General features: G+C 46.4%; 1 protein-coding gene across 5 annotated transcripts in view; it reads right to left on the bottom strand.

Moving 5' to 3' along the window:
* Nucleotides 1–6,352, bottom strand: part of LOC138747651 (coatomer subunit zeta-1-like) — a 28,084-nt gene extending 21,732 nt beyond the window's left edge. For 2 of the 5 annotated variants that reach the window (XM_069907076.1, XM_069907078.1), the window contains exon 1: nt 6,137–6,352. In XM_069907076.1, coding sequence (XP_069763177.1) covers nt 6,137–6,337 — 201 coding nt within the window. In that variant the 5' untranslated portion in view covers nt 6,338–6,352. Of the gene's footprint in view, nt 1–2,063; nt 2,270–3,754; nt 3,891–6,136 lie in introns of those variants that run through there. The other 3 variants (XM_069907080.1, XM_069907079.1, XM_069907081.1) reach the window with 3 other exon arrangements.
* Between the last annotated feature and the right edge of the window lie 11,842 nt (nt 6,353–18,194).

The following is an 18,194-nucleotide window of genomic DNA, read 5'->3' as shown; positions in this document are numbered from 1 at the left end:
CACCTGACCAGCCAGCTCGACTCTCCCCATCAGCTGCAGAACACAAGCCGAGACCTTACTGCCACACTTCATAGGGGACCCCAAAGTAAAACACCTCTGCATTAATCCAACATACAATTGAGAGACTACTCAGGGGCAGCAGAAGTTCTGTGGGGCTACTTGCACTATTCTGCTCTTCCCACCCATCAGTCTGCCCTGGGATGGAGTGATGGCGGAGCCATCAATGCTCCCCTCCCCACCTGAAGCTTCAACCCAATTTGTGATCAGGACTTACTTGCCTGTTCCGAAGGGAAGGTCATTATCAAGATCTATCTTGAGGCAGCATTAACAGATCTATTGCTGAAATTCCCCACCATAATGGGCAGGTTGAAAATCAGGGCCCTAAATTCAGAATTTTGTGAGATGTTTGGGAAGAAATTGCTGGGGCCCTGACAAGAGATACCTGTGTCATTATTGGCCGTGGTGAAGTACTGGATGACTGGAGGGTGGCTAATGGGGTGCCAGGAAACTTAAAAGACTAGTGAGTGTAACATCAGTGGTGGGAAGGTTCTTGGAAGAGATTCTGAGAGACAGGATCAACTTGCATTTGGAAAGGCAAGGACTGTCATCATTGTAGATTTGTGCGCGGGAAATCATGTTTCATGAATTCAAGTGAGTTTTTCCCCCCCCCCCCCCAAGAAGCAACCAGGAGGATTAATGAGAGCAAGGCAGTACCCCCATCATCTACATGGACTTAAGCAAGAGCTTTGACAAGCTGCTGCATAGTAGGCTGGTCCACAAGGTTTGATTACAAGATCAAGAGTGAGCTGGCCAATTGGATACAAGCATTAGCTTGGTGTCAGGAATCAGAGATGGCAGTTGAGGGTTGTTTCTCATATTGGAGGCTCCTGCCCAGAGGTGTGTGGCAGGGATGGATCATCAAAGTTAACAACTCAGATGAGAAGACGCTGGCAGAGTACATTTGCAGATGATACTAAAATCGGTGGTATAGTGGACAGTAAAGGTTGTTGAAGGTTACAACAAGATCTTGAACAACTTGGAAAGTGGTACAAGGAATGTCATTTGTTGCCACAGTTTAAACAAACCTGTTCATTGCAAAACTCTTACAATCCTTCTTCATCTGATACTAGGCTGGAGGTGCTTCATCCATTAGAGGGCAAACAAAATCAACCAGAATATTCACACAATTCCTGTCCAGAAGTACACAGTGAGCCCTCACCGGAGGGTTGAGTCAAGACCACATCCAATAACTTGAGAGTTACAGAGCTCACCTCATCACCCTTAACCATTGTTTTTTTTTGTGGGACCATAATGAGAATACAGTAAATGTCCAAAAATCCAGATGCCTGAGAATCCGAACTTCTTAAAAGCACCACAGATGCACAATGGCAACAAGGCACCACAGGGAAGTCACAGAAATGTAACAAAAAATATTTATTTGTATTTTTGTACTTTGTATTTTATTTGAAAAAATGTTTTGTTAACAAACTATCAAAATTTACCTGTTCATATTTGATTTTTAAATTCCGAGAATCCAGAAAATCTGAACCAACCCCATCGCTGAGCAGTCCAGATTTTAGGACTTTTACTGTAGTTATAGGGTGACCATGGTACAACTACATGCATTATTGGTTGGGTGAGCAGTTCTAGTTACCACCCTGTAGGATGTTTTTACCCTGGAGAAGGTATGGCGGATTCTCCAGGATGTTGCTTGGGGTGGACTGTTTCAGCGATGAGGAGAAACCAGGTGGGCTAGGTTTTTTCCACTTTGGAGTGGAGAAAGCGGAGTGAGAACTTTACTGTTGTGTAAGATTAAGAAGCTTAGATTAGTAAGAAACCTATTCCTTTAGTGGTGATACCATTCATGGGGGGGGGGGGGGGGGTAAAGGTTTTGGATAGGTAAGAGGTTTACAGCGGAGGCAAGGAAGATTTGTTTAAACCCAGAAAGTGGTTGGAATCTGGAACACATTGCTTGTTTGGGGGGGGGGGGGGGGGGGGGTGCGGTTGAAGGTAGAGGTTTTCATCACATTTATGTATCTGGCAAAGCAGAGAGGGCTACCCACCATGCTGAAAAATGGTCTTGGCCCAGGTAGTACTCAGTGATTACCATGGACATGATGTGCCTGTTTCTCTGCTGGGTGATTCATTTGTTCTCCTGCTGTTAAAGTGCATAATCACCACAAATCCTGTCACCCAGGGTAACCACCCTCTGCTCTTGAAAGGTTTGAAAATTGCACTGGGCCTAAGAGATAGATCCACCTGGCAAGATTGCATCAACTTTTTTCCTGGTGGGGTGCTCATGCCATTTAATGTTATTTGGACCATAGCTTTGTTAATCCCTGTAAGAAAATGAGCTTTGCATTAAACCATTAATAAGTATTTAAGACTATAGTGCCTCTCCATTTACAGAGAGCTAGGTACAAAACCAGTTGGAGCACATCAGTAGCAGGATGGGATTGAATAGAAATAATGCATAAACTGTTAACATATGGACTGATGGCAGGGATCCTTATATTGGTTGACACATAACCCTGGTCACAGGACGCTCATGCATTGTGTCAATGGCAGATTGCGAGTGCATGAATATGCATTTGGAGGTTAATGTTCAATAAAGTGAGGTGCAGGTGGATTATGTAAACAGTCATCTTCAGTTCAGAGGTCACAAGGAGAATTAAATGGAATCATCATTTGTACCAATGCACGGTGAAGAAATCAAGTTTTGCACATCATTCAGACAGCAGTGATTCCTCAAGTTAAAATGCTGGAAATTTCAATTGAAAATAGAAACTACTTGAAACACATCAGTCAGATAGCATCTGCAGAGAAAAGTCTGGGTTACTAAGTTTGCTGCAAAGTCTCTCTTCTCACCAAGAGAGAGAAATTTTGATTTAATAGAAATACTAGGGTTAATGTCCAACCAAGGACCCAAATACCTGCCATGATTTATGACAGCATTAAATTTTTGTTACTGCTGGTTTATTTTCTAATTAATTCACCTTGGTTTAAACCAGTGGTTCTCAACCTTTTCCTTCCCCTCCCCCCCCCACCCCTCATATACCATATCCTATGTCATAGGTGCTCTGTGATTAGAAAGGGGTAACTTAAGGGAACATGTGAGTGAAAAAAAGATTGAGAACAACTCACCACCCACATATTGAAAATGCGTCTGTGCCCTCGCCCCCATCCTGCTCCTCCAGAACCCTCCACAATCTCTTCACTCCTCCTATTCTGACCGAGAATCTCCCAGAACAATGGTTGTACTGTACCATCAGCAACTGTCTCCACCCTCTCTTCCCAAACTAGTTCACCTGCCCCCACCATCTCTCATTCTCTGGTTTGATGTCATTTTTAATTTGATTATGTGCAAACTGCTGGGACATCTGACTGCACTGAAGCTGCTGTGTTCAACGCACGTTAAAGGGAGGGGTTGAGAATCTCATTCCATTGATATCTACCTGATAGTGTGCTTCACATCTAACCCTTTTATTTTTGCAGGCTTGCATAGAGTCATGTCACTGTTCCCAGCAAAATGCAGATATTTGTCCAATTCTCCTGTTAGGCTGTTGTAAATGATTGTTGTGAAAGATGTGTTACACAAGAAACAGGAGCAGGAGTTGGCCATCTAGTCCATCGAGCCCGTTCCACCATTCAACAAAGTCAAGTCTGATCTGGCCCTGGACTTAGGTCCACTTACCCACCTGTCCCCATAATACCCAGCTCTATACGTGAATATATTTAATGAAGCAGTGTCTACCGTTTCATTGGACAGAGTAATCATCTGGTGTCTGTATTTGCTGGGGATAAATTGTGGCATTCCCAGGCAGGAAGTGGGTTTGCTAAAAAAAAAGGTTGATTTTTTAAAACTTAGTTTTCTGACCAGCTCACTAAAGGAGTGTGGCCCGTCTTCTTGGCAACGTGCATCACGTTAACTGAGTGTGACATATGGAAACAACGGACCGGTCAGTGTTTGACTTTAGAAGCATGGTTTAAACTTTAAAACGGTTACAAACTGAAAATAACTCCCATCGCTTGCCTGCACGATGAAGGGAAGAATCCAGTACAGCGCATCTGATGTCGGTGCAGAGTAATAGCCGAGCCAGTAATTTACCTACAAATTCACACCAACCAACCTTCCCTTTATACAGGCTCCCGGAAGTGTTATACGTGTCCCCCGGCCAGCGCCACATCATAGACTGAATCGAGAGGATCACCACAAGTTCCCAAGACACAACTCAAAAAGATAATTAAATCTGTGTGTATATATATATATATATATATATATATACACACACATATATATATTACGTTGCCATTGCCCTCGTGCACTTAAAACAAACATTGCCGCCGCAAAAGTCAACCTTTGTATGCAAAGCATGGCAACAAACTTTATTTTACAAAGTTAACTTTAAACCAGATGTTAAGGCGAAAGAAAAATCCTTCTGCTTACAGCCTGCTGACGGTTTGGAGTTGGGGCTCTTCCAAAACAAAGTTCTGTTATGCACTGACTTCTCAATTACAGGGCCGAAGTGTATGACAGAACCTTTGGCTTGGGAGACCTCGGTCGATCCTCAGAACAAGTTAGGAATAACCTCAGCCGACAAAGTGCTTCTTTAAATAACGCCTGGAAATAAATAACGCTGTCAAACGCTTGCATTTTCGATGCGACCTCTACAGCACAGGTAGCAACCCGAATAAACCTGGCAAACACTTCGTATCAGATTGGAACATCACCATTTGCACCAATTGACGCCCCAGGTCATCTATGTTACAACTTTATTTGACTCGAAACCGGCCACAGGTACGCGCTTTCTCTAACTTTATGGCTCACTTTGACAAAGAAGATCTATTCCCCCCCCCACCCCCCCCTCCTCTCTCTACCCCCCTCCTCTCTCTACCCCCCTCCTCTCTCTACCCCCCTCCTCTCTCAACCCCCCCTCCTCCTCTCTACACCCCCCCTCCTCTCTCTACCCCCCCTCCTCTCTCTACCCCCCTCCTCTCTCTACCCCCCCTCCTCTCTCTACCCCCCCTCCTCTCTCTACCCCCCCTCCTCTCTCTACCCCCCTCCTCACTCTACCCCCCCCTCTCTCTCATCCTACCCCCCTCCTCTCTCTACCCCCCCTCCTCTCTACCCCCCCTCCTCTCTACCCCCCCTCCTCTCTCTACCCCCTCTCACCAACCCCCCTCCTCTCTCTACCCCCCCTCTCTCTAACCCCCCCTCCTCTCATACCCCCCCCCTCCTCTACCCCCCCCCACCCCCCTCCTCTCTCTACCCCCCCCTCCTCTCTCTACCCCCCCTCCTCTACCCCCACACACCCCCCTCCTCTCTCTCCCCCTCCTCTCTCTCCCCCTCCTCTCTCTACCCCCCCCTCTCTACCCCCCTCCTCTCTACCCCCCTCCTCTCTCTACCCCCCCTCCTCTCTCTACCCCCCCTCTCTCTACCCCCCTCCTCTCTCTACCCCCCCACCTCTCTACCCCCCCTCCTCTCTCTACCCCCCTCCTCTCCTACCCCCCCTCCTCTCTCTACCCCCCTCCTCTCTCTACCCCCCCCTCCTCTCTACCCCCCTCCTCTCTCTCTACCCCCCCTCCTCTCCTCTCCTACCCCCCCTCCTCTCTCTCTACCCCCCTCCTCTCTCTACCCCCCTCCTCTCTCTACCCCCCCTCCTCTCTCTACCCCCCCTCCTCTCTACCCCCCTCCTCTCTCTACCCCCCCTCCTCTCTCTACCCCCCCTCCTCTCTCTACCCCCCCTCCTCTCTCTACCCCCCCTCCTCTCTCTACCCCCCCTCCTCTCTCTACCCCCCCTCCTCTCTCTACCCCCCCTCCTCTCTCTCTCCTCGCCCCCCTTGCCCCCTCTCTCTCTCTCCTCCCCCCCTGCCCCCCTTCTCTCTCTCTCTCTCCCCCCCTCCCCCCTCTCTCTCTCTCCCCCCCTCCCCCCTCTCTCTCTCTCTCTCTCTCTCCCCCCCCCCCTCCTCCTTTCTCTCTACCCCCCCCTCGCAGGGCTGGCTGCAGATCCCCGGCTCGGTGCCCCCTGTTAAGCAGTGACAGGGAACCTCCGTCCAGCCAGCAGACACGCCGGAGAGGGCAGCCCCCGCCGAGCGATAATGGGGGGAGGGAGTGGGCTAAATAAAGGCTACACACCGTACCAGCACCGAGGGCTCCATGTTGCGGTAGTGCCGACGTGGACAAATCTCGTCTGCACTCCCAGCCCCTATGACTGGCTCCCTCCCTCCAGCCAGAGGAGGGCTCCTTCGGCAGCCACGGTGGCTGACGGGATACTGGAGGACTCTCTCTCCCGCCCCGGCTCCTGGCTGACGACGCCTGCGGAATCGCTGGGGCCATGGCAGCCAGCACACGTGGATGCTGGCCCGTCTCCTCCCACTTCCCCTCCCGATACGGTGACTGGGCTGCTGTGCGGTTTATGTGGCCGGCACCAAGATTCAGAGTGGAGTCGATGGCCTTGTGAGAGAAGAGGTGGGGAGCAAGATTGCTGGAAATGCTCAGAGCAGAACAACAGGCTATTCGGCCCACGATGTTGTGCTGACCAACATAGATTAAAAAAACGAAACCCTCCCTGTCTCTTTACCCTCTATTTTTATTTCATCCATGTGCCTGTCTCTTAAATGGCTCTAATGTTCCAGCCTCCACCATCATCCTTGGCAATGCATTCCAGGTACCCACAACTCTCTGTATGAATTTTAAAAAAAAACTTTATTCCTGATGCCTCCCTGAACCTTCCTCCCTTTCACTTTCTACAGATGTCCCCTGGTGTTTGCTATTCCCTCCCTGAGAAAAAGGTGGATTCATTAGACAGAGCGGCCTCCTATTGTAAGTGCATATGAAAAATAAATGTTATGATATTTAATGTATTCAATTCAGGTGACCTGGATTTAGTGGTATAAGTATAGATGACATCGGGTGTCTAAGTTTAGATCATATTCGGTGTCTGATCACGATTGTGCAACCACAATACATGGAATCGCATTTACTGTTGAGCAAGTTCCGAATGAGATTTATCTTCGTTTGTGTCACAAAGATATGAGTCATGTTTTGCATGAACACACACTGTGCCCTGTATAGTTGTTCTATAAATCTCTTGGGGACTAAGCATTCACTGCCAGTAATGTTGGATCTTAATGCTCAGCTGGGGCTGATTCCAGTGGCTTTTTGTGCTGGGCTCTTCCTCTGCAGTGTCAATCGCCCTTTTTACGCTGAAAAGCCGCGTTATTGCCGTCTACCCGACCCATCTCTGGATGGGTTGTGCAAACAGAACAGAAAAAAGCTGGCTCTGTGAGTCCTTTTCCACAGCAAGCCAGCTTTCTGAAGCAAAAGAGGTGGGACGTGTAGCACAGCAGCCTAGTGTGACGTTGTGTTGATAAAAGGGTTTGCAATCACACGTAGCTTTTATTAACACAATTATAGAAGAGCGTGGGAAAATGTTCACGGGAATAAAACACACTCGCGCAATTTATAATTGTATACTGTTTAACACTTTCCCACACCCTTTTATAAATTGTGCATGTGTGTGTTTTATTCCTGTAACATTTTTCCATGCTCTTTTCTAAATAGTGTGCGTGTTTTATTTCAGTTAACGTTTTGCCACAATCTTCAACAAATTGCGTGTTAATAAAAGCTACATGTGATTGCAAACCCTTATGTCCAGACCCACCGACATTCGCAGACTATGCACCTGTGAGTATGAACCTTTTCTGGAACCAACATCACAACGTCATCTTCTCTTGACATTCCGACCTGGCAACACAAGTCAACTGTTTTCGATAGATCAGGCAAAGGTAAAATACGTAACCGATGTTTTGGGCTTGAGCCCTTCATCAAGGTATGGAAAAATGTCAGTAGGGGTCCGAGGATTAGATCTAATCCAGACATTAGAGATGGGGGGGCTGAAGGGTGATCGACCACACCCCCCCTTTACTCTTTTGTTCGAACGACAGCTGACATTTTTCCATACCTTGATGAAGGGCTCAAGCCCAAAATGTCAGATATGTATTTTTACCTTTGCTACATAAAGGACACTGTTTGACCTGTTGAGTTTCTCCAGCATTGTGTGGTTTTTCTAGAGGGATATAGGACCTATGTTGGGAATAGGATTAGCAGTGATAGGCATCATGGTCACATGGTCAGTTGGACCAAAATGGCCTGTTTCTATGTGACACAATCCTATGGTAAATACCCAAAAAGGACCAGGAAAATCCAAGCCTCTAGGCTTACTGAGATTTCCTATTTGAGGGTTGCCATGTCCCTCTTATTCCTCAACAACTTCTACAGGTGGATTCATTGAAAGCAGACTTGATGGATGCATCACAGCGTGGGATGGGAGCTGCTCTGCTCAAGATTCAAAAGAAGCTGCAGAAGGTGATAAATGCAGCTTAGAACATCACGCAAACTTCCCCTTCCTCCACGGACTCCATCTACACCTCCAGCTGCTTAGGAAAGGACCCATCAAATTGCAGGTAGATGTTCTTTTCCCTCCTCCATCAGGAGAAGGCTCAAGATTATGAAACCATTCACCAACAGGCTTAAAGTCAGTTCTGCTGCAGTCATCATGTTCCTGAATGAACCACACAACAGTGTACATTGTATGGCAAAGTTGACATAACAGTTAGCGCAGTGCCTTTACAGTGCCAGCGATCGGGACCGGTCAAATCCCACAATTTCTGTACGGAGTTTGTACGTTCTCCCCATGTCTGTGTGTGTGTTTCTCCTGGGGGCTCTAGTTTACTCCCACCATTTGAAACATACTGGGGTGTAGGTTAATTGGGTGTAATTGGGCGGCACGGACTCGTGGGCTGAAATGGCCTATTACCATACTGTATGTCGAAATTTTAAAAATTCTAAATTTGAATTTAAAATATTGAACATTTGATATAAAGTAGCTAAATATTTACAAGATAATCCCACAATATTCAGTTCAACCCTGGCAAATTTCTTCAGATGTGTGATGGAACGTGTGCTAACCGGATGTATCACGGACTGGTATGGGGACACCAATGCCATTGAGCATAAAGCCCTGCAAAAGGTAGTGGACTCAGCCCAGAACATCACGGGTAAAACCCTCCCCACCATTGAGAATACAGGGAATGCTGCCGTCAGAGAGCAGCAGCAATCATCAAGGATCCACAGCACCCAGCACACGCTCTGTTCTCACTGCTGCCAGCAGAAAAGAGGTAGAGGGGCCACAGGACTCTGACCACCAGGTTTAGGAACAGCTTCTACCCCTCTACCATCAGAATCCTCAACAACAAACTCAACCAGGGAATTATTTAAGAACCACAACTTCTGCACTTTATTGATTTTCTTCTCTGTATTGCGGAGTCAATTTGTTTATATTTTTGTTTACACGTGTAGCTTGAGTACAGTCTTTTTGCAGTACCAAAAAGTTGTAATTATGCCTCCTCCGCAGGAAAAAGAATCTCAGGGTTATATGATGTCATGTATGTACTGACAATAAATCTGAAATCTAAATCTGAAATTGACAAGCTGAGATAAGCTGAGAACGATTGTATTCTGGTTCAAAGGATACGAAAGTGCTTAAAAGAGCTCATTATTAACTCAGCCCTTACCCACATCTCCTACATTTCCTGCTCATCTGCCCTGGCCCCCTCTGCCTCCAGACACAACAAACACAGGACTCCCTTTGTCCTGACTTACCACCCCACTGACCTCCACATCCAACACATTATCCTCCACAATTTCTGGCATCTACAAGATGATCCCACCACCAGACACATCTTCCCCTCTCCTCCTCTCTCTGCCTTCCATATGGACCGTTCCCTCTGTGCACTCATCCCTCCCCACCAATTGCCCCTGCACCTTCCCTGTGGCCGCAGGAGGTGCCACAGTTGTGCCCCCATCTTCTCCCTCACCACAGTTTGGGGACCCAAACAGGCCTTTCATGTGAAGCAACACTTCACTTGTGTATCTACGGGAGTGATCTGCATCCAGTGCTCCCTTTGTGGCCTTCTCTACATCAGACAGACTGGCCGCAGACTGGGAGATTGCTTCGCTGAGCACCTTCACTCTGTCCGCATCAGTGACGGGGATCTCCCAGTCCCAACCATTTCAATTCTACATTCTGCTCCCATACTCACATATCTGTCCATGGTCTCTCGTGCTATCCCACCAAGACCACACGTAAATTTGAGGAACAACACGATTTTCCATCTGGGCACTCTCCAGCTGGATGGCATTAACGTCAACTTCTCTGGGTTCTGCTAACCTATTCTCCATTCTCCCTCCCTTCTAGTCTCCCTGTATTCTTTCCCTTAGATCTCCATTCCCTTCCCTCTCTATTTACAGAGCCATCCCTCCTCTACTTGCTTGCTGCTGAACCCTCCCTCCCTTCTCTACCTATTACCTCCTGCCTTTGGGATTGTGTTCTCCCCCCACCCCTACCTTTTTGTTCGGACGCCTGCCAACATTTTTCCATATCTTGATGAAAAGCTCAAGCCCAAAACATTGGTTATATATCTTTATCTTTGCTGTACAAAGTGCACTCTTTGATCTGCTGGGTTTCTTCAGTATTGTGTTTTTATTTACCTCTGACTTGGTTTTAATTTGAGTATCAGAGCCCTCCCTTCACTTTCTCCCAGGCCCCTTGCTGAGAAAATCCTTCAGAAATGTTTTGTTTTTATTTACCTCTGACTTGGTTTTAATTTGAGTATCAGAGCCCTCCCTTCACTTTCTCCCAGGCCCCTTGCTGAGAAAATCCTTCAGAAATGTTTCAGATTAAAAATTCTCTGCAATGAGAATGTCATCACCCCATCCACCCCTTGTTTAGAAGAACACTAACTGGTGTGTTCTCATTGCTCCCAGTGCAGATACACCATCCCAGCTCTTGAGCTTGTGTCTGTGTTGAGGTCACAGTGACCTGAGGAGAATGTATTCTCCCAGGACAAGGGCTGAACCCCACTTAACCCTTCCAGTGCCAGATTAAGATATTGTGGGGTCTGTAGCATTTATTTTAAATGGGCCTTAAATTGTGCCCTCTGGTGCATATGTGGTGAGGGGAAAAAAATGTGACAGTAGTACGTGAAGTGCCGGCTGGTGCATGCACAATGAGGGGAAAGTGTGACTGCGGTGCCACCCCTCCTCCCCCGCCCCCCAAGAGATGTTTTATTTTGAAAATTTAATTTAAAAATTTTACCCATACATGTAACCATTGCCAAATATAAAATACAATAATCAAATATTAATGTGCCCATTAAACATGATGGTATAAACCCCCTTCCACCTTAACATATCCCCAAGAAAAAAAGGAAAGAAATGTTAAAAATCAAGAAAGAAAAATAAAAGTAAAGAAAAGGAAGAAAACTGCTGGAGGAACTCAGCAGGTCTCGCAACGTCCATAGGAGGTAACAATACAGTAGATTACCAATGTTTTGGGCCTAAGACCTTCTTCAAGGTGTGAGTGAAAAGCAGGCAGGTGGAGAGGGAAGAGTGGGCAGGGGGAGGAGTACAGACCAACAGACAAAAGATGTTAATTGGATATGGATGGGACACAAGAGACAGGAATAGTGAGAATTGACTGGGGGTTGGGGGGGGGCTGTTGGGGGCTCTGTGGAAGCAGAGCTAGGGAAGAAGCAGACAGGGAAAAGGGAAGAGACCGAGCTAGAAGAAAGGAGACTTAGGGAAAGATGGGAGTGGGCCTAAGGAAAACCGGAGAAGTCGAGGTTAATACCATCCGGTTGGTGGGTTCTCAGATGGAATATAAGGTTTGTTCCACCAAATTGTGGTTTGTCTCAGTCAGGCAGTGCACAAGACCATGGACAGACATGTCAGCAAAGGAATGGAGCGGGAAATTGAAATAGGTGGCCAATGGGAGATCCACGCTATTGCTGCAGAGAGAGCCAAGATGCTGAATAATGTGATCTCCCAGTCTGCGTTCAGTATTTCGATGAAGAGGCGACCACCACAGGAACACTGGGTGCAGTAGATGACCCGTGCAGATTCACAAACAAAGTCTTGCTTCACTTGGAAGGACTGTTTGGGGCCTGGAAGAGTGGTGAAGGATGAGGTGTGGGTACAAGTGGAGCATCTCTTGCAATCACAGGTGTAGGTACCAAAGGGGCGAATTGGTTACATATCTTTATCTCCTATGGACACTGCAAAATCTGCTTAGTTCCTCCAGCATTCCTGTGTACCACAAATTGGAAAAACAAAACCTTATGTGCAGACTGGCACCCTCCAACTGGATGACATTAATATCGATTTTTACAGTTTCCATTAGGATCCCCCGCCCCCCCCCCCCCCCCCCCCCCCTCAACCTTCCTACATCTCCTTTCCTCTAGCTCTCACCCTTTTTCCCTCTGGCTCCTTTACCCCTACTTTGCTTCCACAGAGTCCCAAACAACCCCCTCCTTCCCCAGTCAATTCTCACCTTTCCTCTATCATGTGTCCCATCCATATTCAATTAATACCTTTGTCTGCTGATCTGTACTCCTCCAATGGCCCAGTCTTCCATCCTTAGCTTTTTTTTTCAGGCACCTGACTGCTTTTCACTCACACATTGAAGAAAGGCTCAGGCCTGAAACATCAGTAATATTTCTTTACCTCCGCGAGACTCGATGAGTCCCTCCAGCATTTCTGTGTTTTTGCTAAAATCACAGCATTTGTAGACTATCATGTTTCCCTCTAACAGCAATTAATCTGTTCCAGGAAATCACACTGATCATGAGTTATATTCCTGTTTCGTCACCTGTTGTGCAAAGTGATCTCTTTCCCAGCTATGAAGGATGTAGGAATTTTATGGGATCAAGTCAAGTTTATTGTCATCTGATTGCACAAGTATAACCTGTTGAAACGGCGTTCTCTGGTCCTCGGTGCAAAACATGCAGACACGCAACCAGACATAAAACACATACAGACAAATAATACATATGCAGGGCAAGTGTTCATATATACAAACGAATAAATATCGTTTCGTAAATATGAGAGTCTCGGATGGTTAGTGTGAGCAGTTCCTTTTGTTGTTCAGTATTCTCACTGCCCATGGAGAAAAAGCTGTACCTCAGCCTGGTGATTCTGGCTCTGATACTCTTGTATCTCTTTCTCGATGGGTGCAGCTGAAAGCTGTGTGCGGGGGGAAGGGGTCCTCAGTGATTTTCTGCACTCTCTTCAGACAACAATCCCGACGGATCATGTCGATAGCATGTGGAAGTGAGAAAGTAAATGTCACGAAACACAATGCAGCTGATTTGTGATGGAGAGAATTCTGAAGGGTCATCAAACTCTCCTGGTATTTTGCTTATGTTTTAGGATGATTCAATATTAAAATGGGGAATGAGTTGCACTGGCATTGAAGGCAGCCCAGCAAGGATTCACTCTGCTAATTCAATGGATGAGAGAGTTCTTCTATTATGAGTAGTTAAATGAATTAGATCCATATTTAATTATTTTTAAATTTTGAGATTCGATGTGGTAACAGTCCCTTCTGGCCCATGAGCCCATGCCACCCAAATACACCCATGTGACCAATTTTACCCCATACGGCTTTAGAGTGTGAGAGGAAACTAAGCACTCGGAGGAAATCCACAAAGACACGGGGAAAAAAAGTTTTTACAGATAGCGCCGGGTTCAAAACTGGATCGCTGGTGCTGTAATGTCTTTCTTCTTTTCTTCTTTGGCTTGGCTTCGCGGACAAAGATTTATGGAGGGGTATGTCCATGTCTGCTGCAGGCTTGTTGGTGACTGACAAGTCCGATGCGGGACAGGCAGGCACGGTTGCAGCGGTTGCAAGGGAAAATTGGTTGGTTGGGGTTGGGTGTTGGGTTTTTCCTCCTTTATCTTTTGTCAGTGAGGTGGGCTCTGCGGTCTTCTTCAAAGGAGGTTGCAGCCCGCCGAACTGTGAGGCGCCAAGATGCACGGTTGGACCATCATACTAACTGTGGAGTTGAAAAGAATGAGGGGTCATTTTATTGAAACATAAAATCCTGAGAGGTAGATGTCAAGATATTTCTACTTGGGAACATAGTTTCAAGATTAGGTGTGGTTATAGGAGGTGGATAGGAATTTCTTTTTGCCGAGGCGAGATACCTGAAATTCTATACCCTAGAAGGTTGTGGAGTCTAGATTGGCCATTCTCAACTATTTTTTGGCTATGGCCCCCTTAGGACTCTGCTCAAAGTTTATGCCCCTCCCCCTTCCCTTCGTTTAGTTGGTTTCTTCTATACTTCTGTCCTACCGCCTACATAAAAAAAAATAGGATTTTAATCCATCCCCTTAAATGTGCTGCGGACCCCAGGATGGCCGTGTAGCCCCCATTGAGAATGGCTACTTTAAACCATTGGGGTATTTAAAAAGGAAGTTGACATCTTGCAATGAATGAAGACATCTATGTGAGGCACTTCCTCCAGAAGGCAGTCAACACCAGAAAGGACCCTCATCATCCCAGTCACAACCTGTTTCTCATACCTTCAGGCAGACGTTAAAGAGTCTGACGTCTGGCACTTTGAGGTTCAAGAACAGTTTTTTTTCCATCAGTTATCAGGTTCCTGAACCTCCCTGTAGGACCCTAACCCTGAACTACTCCAGGACCATCAAAAGATCTGTCTTCACTCCTGAAATATCACTTTTTTATTGCAATAACTGCAATTCTGAATATTCATTTATCTATCCCTTCATTTTTAATATCACTTTCTCTGCGACATGGCATATTTTGGTAATTTAATTTGTATAATTGTAGTTGGAGTATCTTATGTACCTGTGTGGCAGCAGCAATTAAGAATCCTGCACCTGTACGTTGTATTTATGGGACAATAAACTTTGTATTGCTCATAGATAATTCATAGTTTGAAGTTCAAATTTATTGTCAGAGTACATACATGACAACACTTAGTCATTACACAGATAACTATTTGAAAGATTGGGGACGGGTACAGCAGAGGAGCCATGAATATACTGAATGGCAGAACAGGCTTGGCAGACAGAGTGGCCTTCTCTTGCTCTGCTTTGTAATGGTCTTAGTTACTAACTAGTTGTGAGCAGCTTTTAAGCATCGTTGGCATCCAGTAAAAATGAGCAGATTCAGAATTTATTGTCATGAACATGTCACAAAATTCATTGTTTTGTGGCAGCGTCACGGTGCAAACATTTATACAACCACCTTACAAAATAAATAAAAATAGAACAAGAAAATGAACAAGTAAGTCAGTATCTATGGTTCATTGTTCATTCAGGAATCTGATGGCAGAGGGGAAGAAGCTGCCCTTGTGCTGCTGAGTGCTCGTCTTCAGGCTCCTGTACTTATTGCCGATAGTAGCAGTAAAGAGGGCATGGCGTGGGTGGTGAGAATATAGGCTTCTTTCTTAAGACACCACCTTTTGTAGGTGTCCTCAATGGTGCCTGTGATGTTGCAGATTGAGTTAACAACTCTCAGTTTTTTCGTGTCCTGAGCATTGGCATTTACATACCAGACAGAATGCTCTCCGAGAGTCTTCAGTGATATATCGAATCTTGGCAAGCCTTCTTTGTGATTGCATTAACATGGAGGCACCAGGATAGATCCTCAGGGATGTTGACACTGAGTAATCTGAAGATCTTGACTCTCTGCCCTCAACAAGGACTGGTTCACGTTCTCCTGATTTCCTCCTAAGGTCCACAATCATCTCCTTGGTTTTGCTAATGCTAAGTACAAGGTTGTTGATGTGAGACCACTGAACTATCATTGCGGATCCTTCCCACCCTGCACACAGCATCTTTCAGTTGCTCCTATTAGGGAAGAGATACAGGCGTATCAGAGCCAGCACCACCAAGCTGAGGAACAGCTTCTTCTCACAGGCAGTGAGAATGCTGAACGACCAAAGGAACTGCTCACCACAACAATTTGAGACTCAAATTCATGAAACAATATCTATTTATTTATTTGTGCAAATGAAATACTTGCTCTGCATATGTATTGTCTGTCTGTATGTTTTATGTCTGGTTGCGTGTCTGCATGTTTTGCACCGAGGACCAGAGATCCTTGATGATTGCTGTTCCCCTCTGATGGCAGTGTTCCCTGTAGATATTTTTGATGGTGGGGAGGGTTTTGCCTTTGATATCCTGAGCTGCGTCCACTACACTTTGGAGGGCTTTACGCTCAGGAGTATTGGCGTTCCCAAATGTTGTGTTGAGAAAGAGTATCAGGTTCGGTGGATTCACAGAGAGACGAGTCTGGACACCAAGTGAATACATACATAACTCTTATTAACACACAATTTAAGGAAGAACGTGGGAAAGTTGTAATGGGAATAAAACACATGCGCACAATTTATAAAGGAGCATGAGAAAACGTTAAACAGTACACAATTACTAATTCACATAGGTGATGCAGACATTGGCACATTATAGGCAGGGGTTCTACACACCCTCCTGGACCCCTCATTGTCAGGAGGTGGCTCTAGTACACACTATATGCAAGGGTATACACACCCTCCCAGATCCCTGATCATTGGGAGATGCAGCTGTACTGCAAGTATTGATCTATAGCAATACTACGGCTCAGCTTCAGTGCAGTACACACCTTACCCGTGACCCTTCTAAGCAATGTCCACAGAAGCGACCACAGGAGAGGTGCTCGGGGCTTGGATCACAAAGCAGAGAGGGTGAAATGTGATCTATGCTGGTGCTACATACATACAACGAGATAGACAATAGACTCGCCAAGGCAAATAGCGCCTTTGGAAGACTACACAAAAGAGTCTAGAAAAACAACCAACTGAAAAACCTCACAAAGATAAGCGTATACAGAGCCGTTGTCATACCCACACTCCTGTTCGGCTCTGAATCATGGGTCCTCTACCGGCATCACCTACGGCTCCTAGAACGCTTCCACCAGCGTTGTCTCCGCTCCATCCTCAACATCCATTGGAGCGCTTTCATCCCTAACGTCGAAGTACTCGAGATGGCAGAGGTCGACAGCATCGAGTCCACGCTGCTGAAGATCCAGCTGCGCTGGGTGGGTCACGTCTCCAGAATGGAGGACCATCGCCTTCCCAAGATCGTGTTATATGGCGAGCTCTCCACTGGCCACCGTGACAGAGGTGCACCAAAGAAAAGGTACAAGGACTGCATAAAGAAATCTCTTGGTGCCTGTCACATTGACCACCGCCAGTGGGCTGATATCGCCTCAAACCGTGCATCTTGGCGCCTCACAGTTTGGCGGGCAGCAACCTCCTTTGAAGAAGACCGCAGAGCCCACCTCACTGACAAAAGGCAAAGGAGGAAAAACCCAACCCCAACCAACCAATTTTCCCCTGCAACCGCTGCAACCGTGTCTGCCTGTCCCGCATCGGACTTGTCAGCCACAAACGAGCCTGCAGCTGACGTGGACATTTACCCCCTCCATAAATCTTCGTCCGCGAAGCCAAGCCAAAGAAAGACATACAGTGCTCATCTATGTGTCCAGCCAATAGTGATTCCGAGTGATTTGAATTAGCCAATGGCAAGGCGTGGACTAATTAGTGGCCAGAGTCCAACCTTGGCTGACAGGTGACGTGACTTCCGAATAAGTTCCAGACGGTGAGGACACATGACCTGGCAATACACACATTCCAGTCAGACAGGGAGCCATATTTCCTCCACACTCACCATATAAGACCCTGATATAGCCAGTCAGCACACTTTCCACCACATGTCTGTAGAAATTTGCCATTTGATATCATACCAAGTATCTGTAAACTCCTGAGTGAGTAGAGGCACTGACGTGCTTTCTTCACCCTGCCATTTGTGTGTTGGATCAAGGAAAGATTGTCCACAACAGTGACTCCCAGGAACTTAAATTTGCTCACCCTCTCCATCTATAATCCCCCAATGATCACTGGAGCATACACCTCTGTTTTTCCCTTCCTGAAGTCAACAATCAGATCTTTGGTTTTGATGACATTGAGTGCAAGGTTGTTGTCGGTGCACCATTCAGCCAAGTTTTTCGTCTCTCTCCTGCATGCTGACTCATCACACCTTTTTTATACGACCCACCACTGTGGTATCATCAGTGAATTTGTAGATGGTGGTGTAGTACCATGATCATAGGTGTACAGCTAGTAGAACAGGGGGATAACAATGCAGCCCTGTGGTGCTCCGGTACTGATGGAGATCAGGTGGACATAAGGTGGAGAAACTCAGCTGGTCAAAAGGGGTCCTTTATGTAGCAAAGGTAAAAAATACATACCAACGTTTTGGGATTGAGCCCTTCATTAAAGTA

This window comes from Narcine bancroftii, chromosome 12, assembly GCF_036971445.1.
Source record: "Narcine bancroftii isolate sNarBan1 chromosome 12, sNarBan1.hap1, whole genome shotgun sequence".
In the NCBI taxonomy this organism is placed as follows: Eukaryota; Metazoa; Chordata; class Chondrichthyes; order Torpediniformes; family Narcinidae; genus Narcine; species Narcine bancroftii.
The sequence above is the reverse complement of the archived record's forward strand: the minus strand, read 5'-3'. Positions and strand labels throughout refer to the sequence as shown.